Consider the following 23,580-nt stretch of genomic DNA (forward strand, 5'->3'; position numbering starts at 1 on the left):
TAACACTAATAGGTTCCCTCATATTGAACCAATCCTGCATTCCTGGAATAAATCCTGCCTTTGTTTTCCCTCTGTCTAGAATTTGCTTTCCCTGGTTTTCCTTCATCTATTCAGACCTTATAAAATATCTCCTCCTCAGAGATGCATTCCCTGGAACATTTCATCAAAAGCAGCCTTCCAATTAACCTCTAGGACAGTACCCTATTTTAATTTCTTACTCAGCACTTATTACTGATATTTTCCCCATATATCCCATATGTATATACCTCTACATATACCTTCAACCATTATGACAACACTGAACCTGTCTTGGTAGTAGATTTCTTACTGTATGCCCAAAATATATAGTACCTGGCATACGTTAGGCACTCAATAATTGTTGATAATAAATGTATTGCCATTTTGGGTTGACTATTATTACAAATGTGATTTTATCAAGCAAAAAATAAGAGTAACAAAAACCTATCTCTCACTACACTTATGGCATAAATCCAGATTTCTAACTTTAAAGAGAAAGTTACAAACTCAAATAAAATTGAAGTCAGCAGCTCTTTAGCTAGTCTAAATCCGTGAACTGAAAAAAATAACTGGTACTAAAAAATTCTAATACTAAAATCAAAGTTTCCTTTCTTTCAGTTAATATTTTCTAATTAAAATTTCTCATTAAAATTTGTTACAAAATTTATCAGTAAAGGAGTTAACATTTAAATTGGTTGAACAAACCAATGTAAACAACTTGCTGTATCTAATAAAAACCAAAATGTACTTCAACAGATTTTAGTATTGTAACTTCACCAGCAAAAAAAAAAAAAAATTAACTCACAAAAATTAATTTTAACTTTATATAAAAGAAACCACAAAAGACAGAAAGGTGGTAAACTCTCTCAATTACCTGTAAAAGGTGATGATTTCTCTGAGTGTTTTACTTTTAGAAGTTTCCTATTAATAAATATATAACCACAGGGACAAGATTTACATGCAACAGGAACCTGGAAGGGGGAAGAAAAAGGAAAAAAATATATTACTATTTTACTTATCAAGTGTTTATGTGGTCTCTTTAACTAAACAATAAATTACTCAAAGGTAGAAATCTCATTTTTATTTAAACTCCACCTCCTCATAAAAATTACTCAAGATAGGAAATCATACCCATCCCATTCTCCTAGTCCTTTACTGTTCCATGCATATGGTGAATGTTTAATAACACTAATATAAGTGGCCACAGGAAGAATGTAAAGAAAAAAAAATAAAATAAAACTATTTCCTAAAATGTCTCAGAATATTTACAACATGGATTAGATTAGAAGAAAACAACTGGTTAGGAAACTATTACATTAATTCCAGTATGAGAGGCTGTTGGCCTGTTCTACAATGCTGGCAGGGGAATGTATTTCAAAAAAAACAAAGACATTTTAAAGGGAGGAAAGAGGGGCACCTGGGTGGCTCAGTCTTGGTTTCAGCTCAGGTCATGATCTTACAGTTCGTGAGTTCAAGCCCAGCATTGGGCTCTGGACTGACAGCAGAGAGCCTGCTTGGGATTTCTCTTTCTCTTTCTCTCTCTCTCTCTCTCTCTCTCTCTCTACCCCACCCCTGCTTGTACTCTCTCTATCTCTCTCAAAAAAAATTTTTTTTTGTCTTTTATTTTTTGGTCCATTGGTTATTTCAGGGTATGTTGTTTAATTTCTATAAATTTATGAGTTTGCTAGTTTTTCTTTCTGTTGTTGATTTCTAACTTCACCCTGTTGTGGAAAAATACTCTGAATGATATGTCTTTAAAAAATGAACTTTGATTCTTACCTTATGCCATATAAAAATAATATTTCAAAATGAAACTTCTAGAAAATACTAAAAAAAAAATCTGCCTTCAAGAGTTTGAACATGAGAGAGGAAGAGGGCCAGTACCAATTACTGGAAAAGGACCATTTACAATAGCCAGTTTAAGGGAAAGAAGGTGGAAGACTACAAAAAAGATGCCAAACATAGGTTCTCCTAGTCTCTGGTTGAGGAAAAACCTTGAACAAATCTCATAAGCCCTGCGGGTTTTCTGTTTTCTTTTCTAAAGTCTTTACTACCAGAAGTAAGTCATGATCTTTACATATCTTTATTTAATTTTTTAAAAATTATTTTTAACATTTATTTATTTTTAAGAGACAGAGAGAGACAGAGCATGAGCAGGGGAGGGGGAGACAGACACACAGAATCCGAAGCAGGCTCCAGGCTCTGAGCTGTTTGTTAGCACAGAGCCCGACGTGGGGCTTGAACTCACAAACTGCGAGACCATGACCTGAGCCGAAGTTGGACGCTCAGCCGACTAAGCCACCCAGGCACCCCTATTTATTTAATTTTTTAGAGAGAGAGAGCAGGCAGGCACACATGAGGGGGTGAGGGGAAGAGGAAGAGAGAATGGTTTTTTTCTTTAATTTTTTTAATGTTTATTTTTGAGAGAGAGAGAGACAGCACAAACGGTAGGTGCAGAGAGAGAGACACACACAGAATCCGACGCAGTTTCCAGACTCTGAGCTGTCAGCACAAAGCCCAAAGTAGACCTCGAACTCAAGGACCACCAGATCATGACCTGAGCCAAAGTCGGGTGCTCAACTGACTGAGCCACCCAGGCACCCCCACATATTTCTAAGTGAAAAAATGATTATGTCATTTAACAGCTTTATTAAGTTATAAGAAACATGCAATAAACTATACATATTTTAAATGCACAATTAGACAAGTTTTAACAATTATATATGCCCATGAAACCATCACCACAATCAAGACAGTGAATATATCCATCATCCCCAAGTTTCATGTGCCTTTGTAATCTACCCTCCTGCCTCTCCTTAGCACCTTCAATATTCCCAAGCAACTACTGATCACCATTCTACCACTACAGATCAATTTGAATTTTCTAGAGTCTTATATAAATGGAATCATAAGTACATGCTTTTTTTGTTTAGCTTCTTTCACTCAGCATAATTATTTTGAGATTTTTCCATGCTGTTGCATGTAACAAGTTCATATCTTTTATTGCTGAATATTATTCCATAAAGACATACCACAGTTTATCTACCTACCTTGCTGATGTACGTTTTGACTGTTTTCAGTTTTTTAGTTATTACAAATAAAGCTGCTATGAACTTTCACGCAAAGTCTTTGTATATACATACACATTTTTTTCTCTTGAATAAATAGCTATAAGTGGAATGGCTGGATCATAAGGTAGATTTAACTTTTTGAGAAAACTACCAAACTATTTCCCAAAGTGGTTGGACCATTTTACATTCCCAACAGCAGTGTATAAGAGGTCTAGTTCCTCCTCATCAATAGTTGGTATGCTCAGTGTTTTAACTTTAGTCATTCCAGTAGGGTTTCCTTGTGATAATATGCATATCCCTAATGCTACTGAGCATTTCTCCATGAGCTTACTTGCTATCTACTATACATCTACTCTGGTGAAGTTTCTATTCAAATTTTTGCCTATTTTTTAATTGGGTTGTTTGTTTCTTAATATTAACCTTTGAGAAACCTTTACATATTCTGGATATAAGTCTTCTATTACATACATGCTTTGCAAAGGTTTTTATCTGTTTGTGTCTCCTTTCTCTGAACAGAGATTTTCAAAGAACTAAAGTTTTAATTTTGATTAAGCCCAGTTTATCTTTTTTTCTTTTATGGGTCATGCTTTTGGTGTTGTAATTAACAAACAATTGCCTAACTTAAGTTCACAGTTTTTACAGTATTTTCTAGAAGTTCAATAGTTTAAAATTTTTCACGTAGGTCTACAATCCATCTTGAAATATTATTTGTATATGGCACAAGGTAAGGATTAAAGTTCATTTTTTAAGACAGATATTCAACCACAACAGGATGAAGTTAGAAATCAACAACAGAAAGGAAAACTAGCAAATTCATAAACTTGTGGAAATTAAACAACATATTCTGAAATAATCAATGGATAAAAAAAGAAATGATAAGGAAAATGAGAAAACACAGAGATGAATGAAAACAAAAATACAACCTACCAAAACTCATGGGACACAGTGAAGGCAATGCTAAGGAGGAAAGTTATAGCTGTAGTTATAGCTGTTATGTTAAGAAAGAAGATCTCAAATCAACAACCTAACTTTACCACTTAAAGAACTAGAAAGAAAAGAGCAAACAAAACCCAAAGCCAGCATAAAAGAGGATATAATATAGATTAGAAATAAATAAAATAGAGAATAGAGAAATAATAAAGAAAATCAATGAAACAAAAGTTGGTTTCTTTGAAAAGATGAACAAAATTGACAAGCCTTTCACTAGAGACAAAAAAGAGAAGACTTAATTACAGACATACCTCATTTTATTACACTTTGTTTTACTGTACTTCACAGATACTCTTTTTTACATATTGAAGGTTTATGGCAACCCTGCAAGTCTACCAGCACCATTTTCCAATAGCATTGGCTCACTTTGTATCTTTGTCACATTGTGGTAATTCTTGAAATATTTCAAACTTTTTCATTATTATCTTTGTTATGGCAATCTGAGATCAGTGATCTTTGATGTTACTATTTGAATTGTTCTGGGATGCCCTGAAACCACACCCATGTAAGACAGCAAATTTAACTGATAAATGTGTGTGTTCTGAATGTTCCACCAAATAGCCATTCTCCCTTCTATCTCCCTCTCCTCAGGCCTCCCTATACCCTAAGACACAACAATATTGAAATCAGGTCAGTTAATAACCCTATAACGGCCTTTAAGTATTCAAGTCAAAGGAAAAGTCACATATCTCGCTTTAAATCCAAAGCTAGAAATGATTAAGCTTAGTGAGAAAGGCATGTCAAAAGCCAACACAAGCCAAAAGCTAGGCCTCTTGCACCAAACAGCCAAATTCAAAATGCATTAAAAAAAATTCTTGAGGGAAATGGTACTACTCCAGTGAACACATGAATGATAAGAAAGTGAAACAGCCCTATAGCTCATATGCAGAAAGTTTTAGTGGTGTGGATAGAAGATCAAACCAACCACAACATTCCCTTAAGCCAAAGGCTAATTCAGAGCAAGGCCCTAACTTTCTTCAATTCTATGAATGCTGAGAGAGGAAAGGAAGTTGCAGAAGTCTGAAGCTAGTAGAGGTTGGTTCATGAGGTTTAAGGAAAGAAGCCAGGTCCATAACATAACAGTACAAAGTGAAGCAGCAAGTGCTGATGGAGAAGCAGCAGTGGGTTGGTTATCTGGAAGATCTAGCTAAGATAATTAATGAAGGTGGCTACACTAAATAACAGATTTTCAGTGTAGATGAAACAGCCTTATATTGGAACAAGATGCCATCTAGGACTTTCATAGCCTCAAAAGACAGGCTGGGTTCCTTGTAGGCTAATGCATCTAGTGACTGTAAGTTGAAGACAATGCTCATTTACCATTTCAAAGATCCTAGGGCCCTTAAGAATTATACTAAATCTGCCTATGCTCTATAAATGGAAAAACCAAGCCTAGAGAGCACACCTGTTTACCACATGGTTTACTGAATAGTTTAAGCCCACAGAAAAGATTCCGTTCAAAGTATCACTGTTCATTGACAATGCACCTGATCATCCGAGAGCTCTGATGGAGATGTACAGTGACACTAATGTTTTCATGCCTGCTAACACAACATACATGCTGCAGCCCATGGATCAAGGAGCTATTTTGACTTTCAAGTCTTCTTATTCAAGAAATACATTTTGTAAGGCTCTAGCTCCCATAGACAGTGATTCCCCTGATGGATCTAGGAAAAATGAATTGAAAACCTTATGGAAAAAATTCACCATTCTGGATGCTATCTCAAGAACATTCATGATTCAGGAGTGTCTGGGCAGCTCGGTAAGCGTCCGACTTTGGTTCAGGTCATAATCTCACTGTTAGTGTCAGGCTCTGTGCTAACAGTTTGGACACTAGGGACATCTGGGTGGCTCAGTTGGTTAAGTGTGCAACTCTTGGTTTCAGCTCAGGTCATAATCTCACGGTTCGTGAGGTTGAGCCCCATGTCGGGCTCCACTCTGGCAGCATGGAAACTTCCTGAGATTCTCTCTCCCTCTTCCTCTGCCCCTCCCCTGCTTGCTCCCTCTCTCAAAATAAATTAATTAAAAAAAGGACTGACTCCAATTTTGAAAGAAGTTTTACTATGGGTAAATGCTATTCACAGCATTGCATGCTACAGAGAAACTGTGAAAGGAAGAACTTCATTGTTGTCTTATTTTAAGAAACTGCCACAGTTACCTGAACCTCCAGCAATCACTACCCTGATTAATCAACAGCTATCAACATCAAGGCAAAACCTTCCACCAGCAAAAAGATCACAACTCACTGAAAGCTCAGATGATGGTTAGCATTTTTGAGCAATGAAGTACTTCTTTTTATTAAAGAGAGAGAGAGTGTGCAAGTAAGGGAGAAGGGCAGAAGAAGAGAGAATTTTAAGCAGGCTCCATGCTCTGAGCAGAACCCGACATGCAGGGCTTAATCCCATGACCCTGGGATCATGACTTGAGCCAAAATCAAGGCTCAGATGCTCAACCAACTGAGCCACCCAGGTGCCCTAAATGAAGTATTTTTTAATTAAGGTATATACATTGTATTGTTAGACAAATGCTACTGCACACTTAATAGACTACAGTATAATATAAACATAACTTTTATATGCCTTGGGAAACCTAAAAATTCATCTGGCTTGCTTTATTGTAACATTCACTTTATTGCAGTGGTCTGGGAACTGAACCCATAATATCTCCAAAGCATGCTTATACTAAATCAGAAACAAAAGTGGCCGGCGGGGGGGGGGGAGGGGGTGGTTACTACTGATTCTATAGAAATAAAAAGAATTATAAGACAGTACTATGAACAGTATGCTAATGAACTGGATAACATAGATGAAATAGACCAATTCCTAGAAACACAAAACCTAGCAAGACTAAATCATGAAAAAATGGAATATTTAACAGACCTACTAGTAAGGAAACTGAATCAGTAATCAAAAATCTCTAAACAAAGAAAAGTCCTGGACCTGATGGCTTCCTGGCAAATTCTACCAAACATTTAAAGAAGAACTAACACCAGTCCTCAAACTTTTCCAAAACTTGCTGTAACATGAACCATCAGGGACGTTTAAGTGAAGTAAGCCATTTACACAAGATACACACAGTATGACTCCATTTACAGGAGGGACCTATAGCAGTCAAATTAATAGAGACAGAAAATAGATGGGTAGGGGCACCTGGATGGCTTGGTCAGTGAAGCATCCAACTTTGGCTCAGGTCATGATCTCAGTCTGTGAGTTCGAGCTCCACGTCGGGCTCTGTGCTGACAGCTCAGAGCCTGGAGCTGCTTCGGGTTCCAGGTCTCCCTCTCTCTCTGCCCCTCCCCTGGTCACACTCTGTCTCTGTCTCTGTCTCTCTCTCTCTCTCAAAAATAAATATTTTTTAAAAATTTTTAAAAAGAAAATAGATGGGTAGTTTCCAGGGGCTGGGTGGAGGGGCCAATGGAAGTTATTGTTTAATGGGTATAGAGTTTCAGCTTTCAAGATGAAAACTATTCTGGAGATGGACAGTGGTGATTGGTGCACAATAATATGAATGAACTTAATACCACTGAACTGTACACTTAAAGATAGCTAAGATGATAAATTTTACATCATATATCTTACCACAATAAAAAACAATTGGGAAAAAGTTTGTTTTTGGGGGGGATTTTTTACATGTGCATATCTAATTATTCTACCATCGCCTGTTGGAAAAAAAAATCCTTTTTCTACTACTGTGGTCACCCTGCAGAGGCACATGGATCTCATATCCAAAATTTGGTTCAGATGTTGGCACTGATGATGCTACCCATGTACCAGGAGGGTATGAAAAGGCTTTGGTAATGAGGGTTTGGGGGAGAACAGGGAAAGATCCCAAGCAGGTCCAAAAGACTTGAGAAGAAAGGAGGTTAGTTCCATTTTTACCGCAGTTAGGGGGAAGGATTGCTCTCCTACAGGAGAGCAACTGTGGTTGACATGGTTTGAATGCTCTGTTGGCATGAAAGGAGGGAGTATCCAGGCTTTCTTATCAACTTGCCAAAATGTGGCCAGCAGGAGAAAGAAATGTTGGGGTTTCAAAGCCATCTGCAATCAAACTTGATCAAAAAATGGGAGTCAGGCATTTTATTAAAATTTACTCCTGACATTTACCTGATGGTTGAAATCAGCTGTTTTACTTAATTGAACATGAACTTGTTTAAGCAAACCATTATGGCAATATGTAAGGTCTCTTGTATAGCCTGAGACGAGTAAAGGAGGTGAGGATTTTGCTGAATGCATTGTGTATTTTGAGAAGTAAAAAGAGTGCCTTGGTCACTACCAATAATGTCTAGAACTACAACTGGGATAAGGAATGCCTTAGTGAGGCCTTGTACTGTGGCTTTAGTATGTGCAGAGAAATGTTTGATTTATATTTTGGGTGTCTGTGATGTAAGAAATTCCCAAAATTCTTTACCCCAAAGGGCCAACCTTGGGTAAGGAGTTGTTGCTGCCATTGGCAAGACCAGACGGCCAGACCATTGGCAATAAAAATATAGAGTTGACTGCTGGACAGAGCATCTAGTGCTAAGATAATTGCCTGAAATTTGGCCACTTGTGCTGACCCTTGAGTCCTGCCTTTTTAATTTTTTTATTAATTTTTAATGTTTATTTATTTTTGAGAAAGAGAGACAGACCATGAGTGGGAGAGGGGCAGAGAGAAAGGGAGACACATAATCTGAAACAGGCTCCAGGCTCTGAGCTGTCAGCACAGAGCCTGACATGGGGCTCGAACTCACAAACAGTGAGATCATGACCTGAGCCGAAGTCAATGCTTAACCAACTGAGCCACCCAGGTGCCCCTTAATTTTTTTTTTAAGTTTATTTATTTACTTTGAGAGAGACAGAGATAGCGTGAGCAAGGGAGGGGCAGAGAGAGAGGGAGAGAGAGAGAATCCCAAGCAGGCTCTGAGCTGTCAGCTGTGAAGCCTGACATGGGGCTCAAACCCATGAACTGAGATCATAACCTGAGTGGAAACCAAGAGTCAGATGCATAATCATCTGAGCCACCAAGGTGCCCCAAGTCCTGTCTTTGGTCAGCAACATCCCGCTTAAGAAATGGACAGCAGCAGCTTTCCCATGGGCTCCAACAACTGTGATGTCATAGAAAACTGTACAAACTCCCTTTGCTGCACACTCAGTTGATCCCAAGGAGTTCCTTAAGTATCTAAGGGGTCCAGTAAAGGGGTGATGCCCTCCAGCACTGTGGCATCTGACAAAAGACTGAGAAAAAGGGAGACCAACCGTCCTACAGGTGGAATATGCCAGAGGGCTCAGGTTTGGCTATATGGTGGTTCTATTTTGGTCTTCACAAGGAGACTTTGAGGCTATATTGAGCTTACAGGTTGCTACCTCCATGACCTAAGGCATAGTGGGCAGCTGAGAAAAGACGGTAATGGGCTCAGAGCCTCTATTTTCCAGGAAAATTAGTATGTAGCCAACAATTACTGATAATGGTGTATACCATGGGGCCAAGAAGGGCAGTTTCTTGCATCAGAAGCTTACAGACAACTTATGGCCATAATGGACGGTCTAGAGATTCCAGGAGACATAGGAGGAGGTTGCTAACACTTCTACAGTAAAGAGGTCTTTGGGGCACTATGGGAGTGTCTGTTACATTGCAATTTCAACAAATTCTAAAACACTTTGTTGTAGAGTCTCCATTCAAGGTATCTATAAGTAACACAATAAATGGGCTTAAGAATAATTTGTAAATGAGGAATACATTGGCTTCAGAATCCAAAAGAGCCCCAAAGATATTACGCTTGTTTGAATATTGCTGAGAGGGTCAATAGTTATTCCTTGATAGTATCAGCAATAGAGCTGTTCTCAGCAAACCAAATAATTTTTCAGGTATTTAACCAAGATAACAAAGACTTCTATTATGTGTAGGGTAATGGCCCATGCCCTTTCTCTGGAATCCTTTGTAAGTATCTGTATGTCCTGAATAAGTGTGTCAAATCAATCTCCTTGGAGGAGGATATCATCACTGGGATGTCATACCTGTGCTTCTAGAGAAATGTGGTGCTTTAACATCTTGCCTGTAAAGACTGTGTGCAATGGCAAGGTTGTTGACATATCCATAGGAAGCTAGGTAAAGGTGTATTATGTTTATTTGAAGGTGAAGGCAAACCATGGTTGAGAGATTCTTGAAATAGGCACTGACCAGGTTAGCCAAATCTATGCAAAATACTTATGAGACATTGATTGGATGCAATCAGTAATTTCAATAATATTGATCATAGAGGCCTTAATGGGTAGAGCCACAAAATTAAGGTTGTGGTAATCCACAAAATTAAAAATCAGGTAAAATTGGGCAATGAGGTAGAGAAGCAGTGAAGATAAACGCTGTTCTTTAAACAAGTCTTGTGTACCTTCAATCCATCAAGTCCCTGTTTTAATTTATATTGGGCCAATATTAACTATTTTAATGGGGGTCATAGAGCCCCATTTGGTAAAGCTAATTATAAGTGCCACAGACTAATTTTATAATTTTTGAATGTTTATTTATTTTTGAGAGAGAGCAAGTATGAGCAGGTGAGAGGCAGAGAGAGAGAGGGCTCTGTGCTGACAACAGAGACCCCAATGCAGTGCTCGAACTCACAAACTGCAAGATCATGACCTGAGCCAAAGTTGGACGCTTAACTGACTGAGCCACCCAGACACTCCAACAGACTAATTTTAATGTATTACTTGATGGGTCTGAGCATCCGTGCCCACTCTGAGATATTTTATGGCAATATACATTATGGCTATAGGGAATTTAGGCAGCAATAGTTTTGACAGTTAAGATGAGACATAACTATTTATTCTCTATATTTTGTAACTCCTTTAAAACTATAGGGATACTTTGTTTAAATTTAGTAGGATCCCGGGTATAACTGTAATTTGAGCCCCAGTATCAACTTAGGCTAAAAAGGTTTACCACTCATACCCTTCAGCAGATGTTAAAGTTAACCCAGAACCTATGTTGTACAGACACACAAAACAATCAACCCTTTCATCTTTTCATTGCACAAAATCTAATAGCAAATTTTGAACTTCTAATTGGGTTAAACTGTGGACATGTTTCAACCTTTTGTTTCTTAGGTCTCTCTGGACTTTTGGCTGTCTCCTCAACTGAGTCTGTGGTGCTACTCCTGAAGTATTTTTCCCTGTGCCACAGCTAGAAATTCTCTTAGGGCAGTACGTCAGGGCAATTATATGTCTCATCTAATTTGTTTCTCAATTCTGTGAGTCACTATCCTTCATTACCTGATGTCCAATGTCCTGAAATCCATTATTTCAAACGTTTCATCTGTTTTTTATGGATGTTACAATTAGGAGAAAAAATCTGGTCTCTGTTACTCCATCTTGGCAAAAAAATAGAAGTCTTTCATCATATCATTTTTTGGCTTTTTTGCTTTTTTGTTTACTTTTTATTTAAGGAAATTATAAGATCAGATGCAATTACAAGAAATACTATCAAGAAACCCTTATCCACTTGCCTAGTTTCCTCCAATAGTAACACTTTGCAAAACTATTATCTATATGTATACATAATATACATGTGTAAATATGTATACGTACATATGCATATATAGATATATGTTGATACCATATATATATAATATATACATATATTGATATCACAAACAGGATATCAATTTGATACATTCCACTGTGGTTTTATTCAAACATTTTATATTTCAATATTTAAACCCCTGCAAAAAAGAAAAACTTTTATTTTTTTATTATTTTTTAAATATAATTTGTCAAATTGGCTTCCATACAACACCCAGTGGTCATCCCAACAAGTGCCCTCCTCAATGCCCATCACCCATTTTCCCCTCTCCTCCACCCCCCATCAACCCTCAGTTTGTTCTCTGTATTTAAAAGTCTCTTATGGTTTTCCTCCCTCCCTCTCTATAACTTTTTTTTTTAAAAACAACTTTTAAAGATATTGCTCACATGATGAGCACTCGGTGTTGAATATAAGTGATGAATCACTGAATTCTACTCCTGAAACCAATATTGCACTATATATTAACCAACTAGAATTTAAATAAAAATTTGAAAAGAAAAAAAAAATATTGCTCGCAAATAGTTTCACTAATGACAATCCTTTAATCAAGAATTATTCACCAAAAACCAGAAAAGATTTTCAACAAAACAGCACAAACAAGAATAAATACAATCAGGGGAGCCTGGGTGGCTCAGTCGGTTAAGTAGCTGACTCTGGCTCAGGTCACGATCTCACTGCTCATGAGTTGGAGCCCTGCATCGGGCTCTGTGCTGACAACTCAGAGTCTGGAGCCTGCTTCGGATTCTGTGTCTCCCTCTCTCTCTACCCCTCTTCTGCTCACATTCTGTCTCTCTCTCAAAAATAAACATTAAAAAAATTTTTTTAAAAAGAAGTACATTCAGAAAACTATAACTCAATATGTAAAAATGTCCATTCTCGAGGCACCTGAGTGGCTCAGTCAGTTGAGGGCAGGACTTCGGCTCAGGTCATGATCTCACGATTCATAGGTTCGAGCCCCACACTGGGTTTTGCGCTAACAGCGCAGAGTCTGCTTCAAATTCTGTCTCTCTCTCTATCCCTCCCCCGCTCATGCTTGCACACTCTCTCTCAAAAATAAATAAACATTTTTAAAAAATATCTATTCTGTTTTTCTTGAATAAAGCTTACTAGTAGTGCTTTATACTCATGTATTTTCAAGATGTCTCATACACTAGAACATATACATTTTGTCCAATTAAATTATTTAAAATTAATTAAGCTGTCTAATTGCTGTAGCTAGATCTTCCAGTACTTTCTCGTATAAAAGTGGCGAGAGTGGACATTCTTGTCTTGCTCCTGACCTTAAGGGAAAAGCTCTCAGTTTTTCCCCATTGAGTATGATGTTCACTGAGGGTTTTTCACATAAGGCTTTTGTTATGTTGAAGTATGTTTCCTCTAGACCTACTTTGTAGGTTTTTATCATGAATGGATGTTGTACTTTGTCAAATGCTTTTTCTGCATCTATTGAAATAATTATTTGGTTTTTATCCTGTCTCTTATGGATGTAATGTATCACATTGATTGACTTACAAATATTGAACCACCCTTGCATCCCAGGAATAAATCCTACTTGATCATGGTGAATGATTTCTTTAATGTATTGTTGGATTAGGTTCACTAATATTTTGTTGAGGACGTTTATATCTGTTCATCAGAGATATCAACCTGTAGTTCTCTTTTCTTGTAGTATCTTTGTCAGATTTTTATATCAGGAACCACAGAATGAATTTGGGAGTTTTCCTTTCTCTTCTATATTTTGGAATAGTTTGAGAATAATAGGTATTAACTCTTCTTTAAATGCTTGGTAGAATTCACCTGTCAAGGTGAAGAAGGTCTTGGACTTTTGTTTCTTGGGAGTTTTTTGATTACTAATTCTATTTCATTACTGGTAACAAGTCTATTCAAATTTTCTATTTCTTCCTGATTCCATTTTGGGGAATTATGTTTTTAGAAATTTATCCATTTCTTCTAGGTTATCCAATTAGTTGCCATATAACTTTTCATAATATACATATCCAAAATATACACCCAAAATATATAAAGAACTCATAAAATTTAACACTCCAAAAATGAAAAATCCAATTAAAAATGGGCAGACAACATGAATACACATTTTTCCAAAGACATACAGATGGCCAACAGACACATCTGAAAAGATGCTCAACATCAAGGAAATACAGATCAAAGCTGCAATGAAATACCACTTCACAACCTGTCAGAATGGCTAAAATCAACAACACAAGAAACAACAGGTGTTGGTGAGAATGTGGAGAAAGGGGAATCTTCCTGCACTGTTGGTGGGAATGGAAATTAGTACAGTCAACTCTGGAAAACAGTATGGAGGTTCCTCAAAAAGTTAAAAATAGAACTTCCCTACAATCCAGTAATTGCACTGCTAGGTATTTAACCAAACAATACAAAAATATTTACTCAAAGGGATACATGCATCCCACTGTTTATAGCAGCATTATCTACAATAGCCAAAGTATGGAGACAGTCCCAGTGTCCATCAACTGATAAACGGATCAAGTACTGGAGTGTTGTGTGTGTGTGTGTTACAGAATATTTTTCTGCCATAAAAAAGAAAGAAATTTTGGCATTTGCAATGATGTGGACAGAACTAGAGAGTATAAAATGCTAAGCAAAATGAGCAATCAGAAAAAGACAAGTACCATATAATTTCACTCGTGTGGAATTTAAGAAACAAAACAAAGGAAAAAAAGAAAGAGAGAGAGACAAACCAAGAAACAGACTCTTAACTATAGAGAACAAACTGATGGTTGCCAAGGGGGAGGTGAGTGAGGAGATGGGTGAAATAGGTGATGGATACTAAAGAGTACACTTATTGTGATGAGCACTATGTATAGAATTATCGAGTCACTATATTATACACCTGAAACTAATATATGTATATGGTAACTATACTGGAATTAAAATAAAAACTTCATAAAAAATAAATTACAAAAATAAAGTGCATAAGTAAAAAAAGAAAAAAAAACTAACCTAACGACTTCTGGTAGAGATCTTTCTCTTCAGCAAAAATACTGAGAAAGCAGATCTCCAGCTTCTATTAAAGAGAAAGAACTTTAGTAACTGATTTATAAGATACAACTGTACTCTTGATATATCCAAATCCTTTTTTTTTTCACTTTTAAAGTTCATTTATTTATTTTGAGAGAGAGAGCATGAGCGAGAGGAGGGCCAGAGAAAGAGGGAGAGAGAGAGAATCCTGAGCAGGCTTCGCACTAACAGCACAGAGCCCAACACAGGGCTTGAACTCACAAACTGGGAAATCATGACCTGAGCTGAAACAAAGAGTCAGATGCTTAATCAACTGAGCCACCCAGGCGCCACCCCCAAGTCCTTATTTTACAAGTTCAAAGATATTAATTCATTTACTTAAAATAGATTACCAAGAATATCATATATGCCCACATTCAGAACTAGCAAAGACTATTCTAGTTAAATGAGACACAAATTCGCATTCAATTAGTAGCTTGATTTCCATTACTTAATGAAACTGTTTATTGTGACATTTTTGCAACTGAACTAATTATCACCTCTCAAGACTGATTCAGATGTCTCTGAAATACAGTCCTCCACAGAGAATGTTATAAAGAAACTGAAATTTTATAGCTTTTTCTTGTTTGTAGCATTCCTATAAATAATGATTCTAAATTTTCTTAAGTATAATATATTCAAATAGAAATATGCCTTCAAGCTAAGAATTTTATCCTTCAAAAGTGAAGGAGAAATACTTTCCACAGGCAAACAAAACTTAAGGCAATTTGTTGCCAGTAGACTTGTCCTGCATGAAATGTTAAATGAAGTTCTTTAGAGAAAAGGAAAATAATAGGATCAGAAACTTGGATGTACTATATATAAAGAAAACAAGAGCATCATAGAGGTATAAATGAGATGCATAGAAGTATACATCATAGAACTATAAATATAAGTATGAAACTTATATTTCCTAATCTAACAGTCTCTTCACAATAACAATTATAACAATATATACAATTGCATATGCTTATATTTATTCTGTATATGTATATGTGTGGGTATGATTATATGTATATGTAGACATAGACACATATGATACATATGTATAAATATATACATATATACTCATGAACCATAGATAGCAATAATACAAAGGTTAGGAGAATCACTGTTATTTTGTTATAAGGCAATCACACTACTCATGAAACAGCAGAGTATTATTTGAAAGTGGACTTGGATTAGTTGTAAATGCTGATTTCAAACTATGAGGCAACCAATCAAAAAGCATAAGTGATATGCTTAAAGAGAGAAATGAAATTTTATATAATGTCCAATAAAAACCACACACACAAAAAGTGTAAGGCAAAAACAGAAACAAAGAATAAAAGCAATAAAAGCAGAAAACAATAACAAATAATGTATATATTAACCAAACTCTAACAATAATCACTTTGAACATCAATGGTCTCAATCTACCAATTAACAGACAAACTGGAGTGGATCAAAAACCAAAACCCACTGTCTACCAAGTAGACAAACCAAAATACCAAAATACACTGTCTACAAGAAACCCCTTCTAAACATAAAAATACATAGATTTACAAGTAAATGGATAGAGAAAAATTAATCACACTAACAAAAGAAAAGCAGGAGTAGCTATATTAATTTCAGATAGAGCAGACTTCAGAGCAAGTAAAGTTATCAGGGATAAAGAAGAGCATTACATAATGATAAAGTAAACTTTCCAACAAGACGTAACAATCCATAATGTGTTATGTGCCTAACAACAGAGCATCAATCTACATAGGCAAAAACTGACAAATCCACTATTACAGTTGAAGATTTCACTACCCCTCCAACAAAAATGGGATTTTTTGCCTTCCCACAGGCAGAAAATTAGGAAGGGCACACAGTTGACTCAATAATGCCTTCAATCAACTGGATATAATGGACATCTGTCTTAGTCCACTTGAGCTGCTATAACAAAATATCACACACTGGGTACCTTAAAAATGACAGAAATGTATTCCTCACATGCCTGGAGGCTAGGAAGTCTAAGATCAAGGTAACAGCATGGTCACATTTTTATGAGAACCCACTCCCTAGCTCATAGCAGACTCCTCAGTATGTCTTCATATAGCAGAAGGTCTGGGGAGTTCTATGGGATCTCCTTTATGAGAACATGAATTCCATTCATGAGGGCTCCACTCTCACAACCTATTCATCTCCCAGAGGCCCCACCTACTAATATCTTTGGGTATCAGGGTATTGGTATCAAGATTTCATCACCTTTGGAGGTTAGGATTTCAACATATGAATTCAGGACAACACAAACATTCAGACCATAACAGCTGTACAACAACAGAAGAATACTTCATACAACAACAGAATACTTTTCTTCCAAAGTTCACATAGAACAATCACCAAGATATATCACATTCTGGGCCATAAAACACACTTTAACAAGTTTAAGTGAATAGAAAGCATACAATGTCTGTCAGACTACAATGGAATTAGATTAGAAATCAATAACGGAATGGTAACTAGAAAATCACAAAATACATGGGGATTAAACCACACAACTTGAAATAACATATAGGTCAAAAAAGAAATCTCAAGAGAAATTTTAAATATTTTGAACTAAATGAAAATAAAAACATCAAAATTTGTGTGATGCAGCAAAATCAGTGCTTACAGGGAAACTTACAGCACTAAATGCATATATTAGAAAAGACATCTGAAATCAATAAGCTTCTCCAGAGGAAAATAGTAAAAAAAGAAAAAGTTAAGCAAGCAAAAAAAGACAAACATCAGAGCACGAATCAGTTAAACTGAAACAGGAAACCAACAGAAAATATCAATAAAACCAGAGCTGGTTCTTTGAAAAAGACATTAAGTCTGTAACCAGGCTAACTAAGAAAAAGGGAGGACACAAATGACTAAAGTCAGAAATGAAAGAGGGAACATCACTATGGATGGACATTACCATGGATGTTACAAGGATAATAAAGGAATACCTATGTATAGCTCTACGCCCACAAATTTGATAACCTAGGTGAAATGGCAATTTCAAAGAAATGAAACTCCTTGAAAGACACAATCTGTCAAAACTCACACACAAAAAAATAGACAATCTGAACAGGCCTATATCTACTAAAAAAAACTGAATCAATAAATAATAACCTTCAAAAACAGCACCAAGCACAAAGAGGTTCACTGGTAAAGTCTACCAAACATTTAAGAAAGAAATTATACTAATTCTCTGTAATCTCTTTCAGAAGATAGAAGCAGAGAAATTACATCCTAAGTCATTCTATGAGGCCAGCATCACTCTAATATCAAAACCAGACAAAGACTGAAAACTACGGACAAGAAAACTACAAACCAATATATCTCATGAACACATTTGTAAAAACTCTCAACAAAGTATTAACTAATCAAATCCAACAATGTATTAAAAAAAAAAACTATATACCACAACCAAGTGGGATTTATCTGAGGTATACAAAGCTAGTTCAACACTTAAGAATTAATTAATGTAATTTACCACATCAACAACCTAAAGAAAAATCACATGATCATATCAGTAGATGAAGAAAAAGCAATTGAGCAAACCCAACTCCCATTCATGATAAAAACTTTCCATAAGCTAGGAATACAAGGGAATCCTCCACTTAATAAACACTATCTACCAAACAAACAAACAAAAAACAAACAAAAAATGCTACAGGTAACTAGAAGCTCTCCCAATAAGGTCAGGAACAAGGCAAGAATGTCCCGTCTCACCACTCCTTTTCAACATCAAATTGGAAGTCCTAGTAATGCAATAAGACAAGAAAAGAAAATAAAAGGTATACTGATTCAGAAGGAAAAAATAAAAATAAAACTCTGTTTTCAAATGACATGTCTACGTAGAAATACAAAAGAATTGACCACAAATCTCTTCAGTGAAATAAGCTACTATTACAAGGTTATAGCATACAAGGATAATATTAAAAAGTCCATCACTTTTCCACATACCAACAATGAACTGGAATTTAATATTAAAAACATAATACCTTTACATTAGCATGCCAAAAAAATGAAAGACTTCAGTCTACATACTACAAAGTATTCATACTACAAAGTATGTATGTACAATGTCCATATGAGGAAACTATGAGGAAAACTATGAAACTCTAATAAAAAAAAAATCAAAGAACTAAATATATAGATATTCCATGTTCATGGATAAGAAAACTCAATGTGTCAAGATACCATTTTTTCCCTAAAGATTCAATACAATCCCAACCAAATTCCCAGCAAGTTATTTTGTGAATATGATAAACTGATTCTAAACTTTATATAGAGGCAAAAGACCCAGAATAACCAACACAATGTTAAGAACAAGGTTGAAGGACTGACACTACCCAACTTCAAGACTGACTATAAAGATACAGTAATTACAACAGTGTAGTATTGGTGAAAGAACAGACAAATAAATCAATGAAACAGAATAGAGAGGTCAAAAATAGACACACATAAATTAGTCAAGTGATCCTTGACCAAAAAGAAAGCAAAAGCAATACAATGGAGCAAAGATAATCTTTTCAACAAATGGTGCGAGAACTAGACATCCAGAGCAAAACAAACAAAAACGACAAACCTAAAAATCTAAACACAGACTTTACATTCTTCACAAAATAAAAAATTAACTCAAAATGGATCACAGACCTAAATGTAAAACACAAAACTATAAAACTCCTAAAAGATAACATATGAGACAATCTAGATGACTTTCACTGGTGATGACTTTTTAGATATGACACGAAGGGCACCTGGGTGGCTCAGTTGTTCGGGCATCCAAGTCTTGATTTTGGCTCAGGTCATGATCTCACAGTTCTTCAGATCAAGCCCCGCACAGTCAACATGGAGCCTGCTTGGGATTCTCTCTTCCTCTTTCTCTGCCCCTTCCCCACTCATGCCCTTGTGCTCACCCTCTCTCTCCCTCTCTCCCTCCCCCCTCCTCTCTCTCTCTCTCTCAAAATAAATAAACATTAGATAAGACACCAAAGGCACAATCATGAAAGAACTGATAAGCTAGACATCATTAAAATTAAATTTTTCTGCTCTGCAAAAGACACTGTCAAGCAAATAAAAAGACCAGCCACAGACTGGGAGAAAATATTTGCAAGACACATATCTCATAAAGGAGTGCTACTTAAAGTATACATACAATTCTTAAAACTCAGCAATAAGGGGGAAAAAAAAAAGACCAGGCTGATTTTAAAAATGGGCCAAAGACCTTAAAAGACACCTGACTAAAGCATATACAGATGGCATATAAGCATATGAAAAGATGCTCCACATCTTATGTTATCAGGGAAATGCTAACTAAAACAACCTAAACTCTGGACATCAAATGCTAACAGGAATGTAGAGCAATAGGAATTTTCATTCATTGCTAGTGGGAACGAAAAATGCTACAGCCACTATGGAAGACAGTTTGGCAGTTTCTTACAAAACTAAACATACTCTTACCATACTATCCAGCAATCATATTTCTTGGTATTTAACTCAAAGAATTAAAAACTTATATGCACACAAAACCTGCACACATTTACAGCAGCTTAATTATTCATAATTGCCAAAACTTGCAAGCAACCAAAATGTCCCTCACTAAGTGAATGGTTAAACTGTGGTACTTTCAGATAATGGAGTATTACTCTGCACTTAAAAGAAATGAGGTATCAACCCATGAAAAGACATGCAGAAACCTTCAGTGCATATTATTAAGTAAAAGAAACCAATCTGAAAAAGGCTATACACTGTATGAGTCCAACTATATGACATTCTGAAAAAGGCAAAACTACAGAGACAGTAAGAAGATCAGTGGTTGACAGGGGTTCAGGGATGGAGGAAAGAATACATGAAGCAAAAGGCAGTAAAAACATCCCATAAGATACTGTAATGGTGGATAATGTCATTATACATTTGTCCAAACCCAAAGAATGTCCAACACCAAAAAGTAAGCCATAATGTAAACTACAAACTTTGGGTGATAATGGTATGATAATAGAAGTTTATCAGTTGTAACAAATCTACCACTCTGATGGGAGATGTTGACAATGGAGAGGCAATGCATATGTGGGGGCAGAAAGCATATGGGGAATTCCTGTACCTTCCTCTCAATTTTGCTATGAACCTAAAACCACAGTGGTGGTATTTTTGCAATATGTACAAATATCAAATAATTATGTGATTTGATACATACACCTAAAACTAGTATCATGTTATTTGTCAATTATACCTCAATTTAAAAAGTCTTTTCAAAAATCCTGTGAATCAATTACACACATACAGACAGACACACACTGTAGTACTGGCATAAGAACAAGAACAGACATATAGATTAACAGAACAGAAGTGACAATCCAGAAATAAACCCATATGTCTATGGTAGCTTGATTTTCGACAACAGTGTCAAGGCCATTCAATGAGGAAAAAATAGTCTTCAACAAATGGGAGTTTGAACAGCTGGATATCTGCAAACAAAAGAATGAAGCTAAACCCTTACCTCACACTCCATACAAAAATTAATTCAAAATGAATCTTGGAAGTAAACATAACTAAAATAATAAACCCCTCAGACGATAAAAGAAGTAAATCTTCATGACCCTGGGTTTGGTGATGGTTTCTTCATTATGACACCAAAAGCACAAGCAACAAAAGAAAAAATAGGCATTCATCAAAATAAAAAATGTTTGTGCATCAAAGGACACTATAAGAAAGTAAAATACAACCCATAGTTTTTGCAAATATTTGTAAATCATATATCTGAAAAGCATCTATATCCAGAATATACAAACACTCTTACAACAACAAAAAGAAAAACCCAATTAACAAGCCAATTTAAAAATGGACAACAAACTTGAATAGATGTCTCTCTAAAAAGATACATAAATGGCCAACAAGCACATGGAAAGATGTTCAATGTCCTTATTTGTTATGAAAATGCAAATCAAAGCCAAAATGATATCCTATTTCACACACACTAGGATGACTATAATTTTTATTTTTACTTTTTACAGTGTTATACTAGTTCCAGATGTATAATACAGTGATTCAACATTCCTATACATTACTCAGTGTCCACCACAAGTGTACCCTTAATCCCCTTCACCTATTTCACCCATCTCCTCAACTACCTCCTCTCTGGCAACCATCACTTTGTTCTTTATAGTTGAAGAGTCTGTTTTTTTTCTCTTTTCTTTGTTGTTTCTTAAATCCCACATGAATGAAATCATACAATATTTGTCTTACTCTGACTTATTTCATTTAGCATTATACTCTCTAGCTCCATGTTGTTGCAAACAGCTAGATTTCATTCTTTTTTATGACAATAATATTCTGTGTGTATGTATGTATGTATGTACATGTATACATCACTTCTTTATCTATTCATCTGCTGATAAGCACTTGAGCTGCTTCCAGATCTTGGCTATTGTAAATATAATAAATATAGAGGTGTATATAACTTTTCTAATTAGTGTTTTCATATTCTTTGAGTAAATATTTGGTAGTGCAATTGGTAGATCCTAGAGTAGTTCTATTTTTAACTTTGTGAGGAACCTCCATGTTGTTTTCCACAGTGGCTGCACCAATTTGCACTCCAACCAACAGTCAAGAGGGTTCCTTTTTCTCCATATCCTCGCCAACACTTGTTTCTTAAGTTTTTTTATTTTAGCCATTCTGACAGGTGTGAGCTGATATCTCACTGTAGTTTTGATTTGCATTTCTCTGATGATGAGAGACGCTGAGTATCTTTTTATGTGTATGATGGCCATCTGGATTTCCTCTTTGGGGAAATGTCTGTTAATGTCTTCTGCCCACTTTTTAATTGGATTATTTGTTTTTTGGGCGTTGAGTTGTATCAGTTCTTTATATATTTTGCATACTAACCCTATATCAGATATATCATTTGCAAATATCTTCTGCCATTCAGTAAGTTCTCTTGTAGTTTTGCTGACTGTTTCCTTTACTGTACATAAGTTTTTTATTTTAATGTAGTCCCAATAGTTTATTTTTGCTTTTGTTTCCCTTGACTCAGGAGACATATCTAGAAAAATGTTGCTATTATCAATGTTAGAGACATTACTGCCTGTACTCCCTTCTAGGGTTTTTATGGTTTCAGGAACTGCATTTGTATCTTTAATCCATTATTAGTTTATTTCTGTTTATGGCATAAGAGAGTGGTCCAGTCTTCCCAACACCATATGCTGAAGAGATGGTCTCTCCCATTATACATTCTTGCCTCCTTCATCAAACATTAATTGATCATATATTTGTGGCTTTGTTTCTGGGCTTTCTATTCTTTGTAGTATATCTTGAAATCTGGTATTGTGAAACCTCCAGTTTCATTCTTTTTCAAGACTACTTTGGCTATTGGGGTCTTTTGTGGTTCCATACAAATTTTAGGATTATTTGTTCTAGTTCTGTGAAAAATGCTGTTGGTATTCTGATAGGGAATGATGGTGGTATTTTGATAGGGATTGCATTAAATCTGTGGATTGTTTTGGGTAGGGTAAACATTTTTATAATATTGGTTCCTCCAGTTCATGAGCATGGAATATCTTTCCATTTATTTGTGTCATCTACAATTTCTTTCATAAATTATTTTACAGTTCTCAGAGTACAAGTCTTTTACCTCCTTAAATTTATTCTAGGTATTTTGTTGTTTTGGGCCATTGTAAATGGGACTGTTTATTTTTTTGAAACACATGAGATTATTATAATAGATTCAAATACAGACATTATAAAAATTGAAGCTCCTCAGAAGAAATTATTAACAGTATGATATATATCATATACATATACATATTAACATAAACATGATAATATTATAGCAAATAAAACATAAAATACTATTGTTCCAGGTCTATTTTTTTTTTCAACTTTTTTTTTTTTTTTTTTTTTTTTTTTTTTT

General features: G+C 35.6%; 1 protein-coding gene across 1 annotated transcript in view; it reads right to left on the minus strand.

Annotated features, from left to right (window-relative positions):
• Positions 1–23,580, minus strand: part of LOC125915395 (uncharacterized) — a 53,364-nt gene that overhangs the window by 18,113 nt on the left and 11,671 nt on the right. Inside the window, exon 3 of the mRNA XM_049621207.1 lies at positions 893–989. Within this exon, the coding sequence (XP_049477164.1) occupies positions 893–989 (97 nt within the window). The remainder of the gene's footprint in view (positions 1–892; positions 990–23,580) is intronic.

The sequence above is a fragment of the Panthera uncia genome, assembly GCF_023721935.1.
Source record: "Panthera uncia isolate 11264 chromosome E2 unlocalized genomic scaffold, Puncia_PCG_1.0 HiC_scaffold_19, whole genome shotgun sequence".
Lineage (NCBI taxonomy): Eukaryota > Metazoa > Chordata > Mammalia > Carnivora > Felidae > Panthera > Panthera uncia.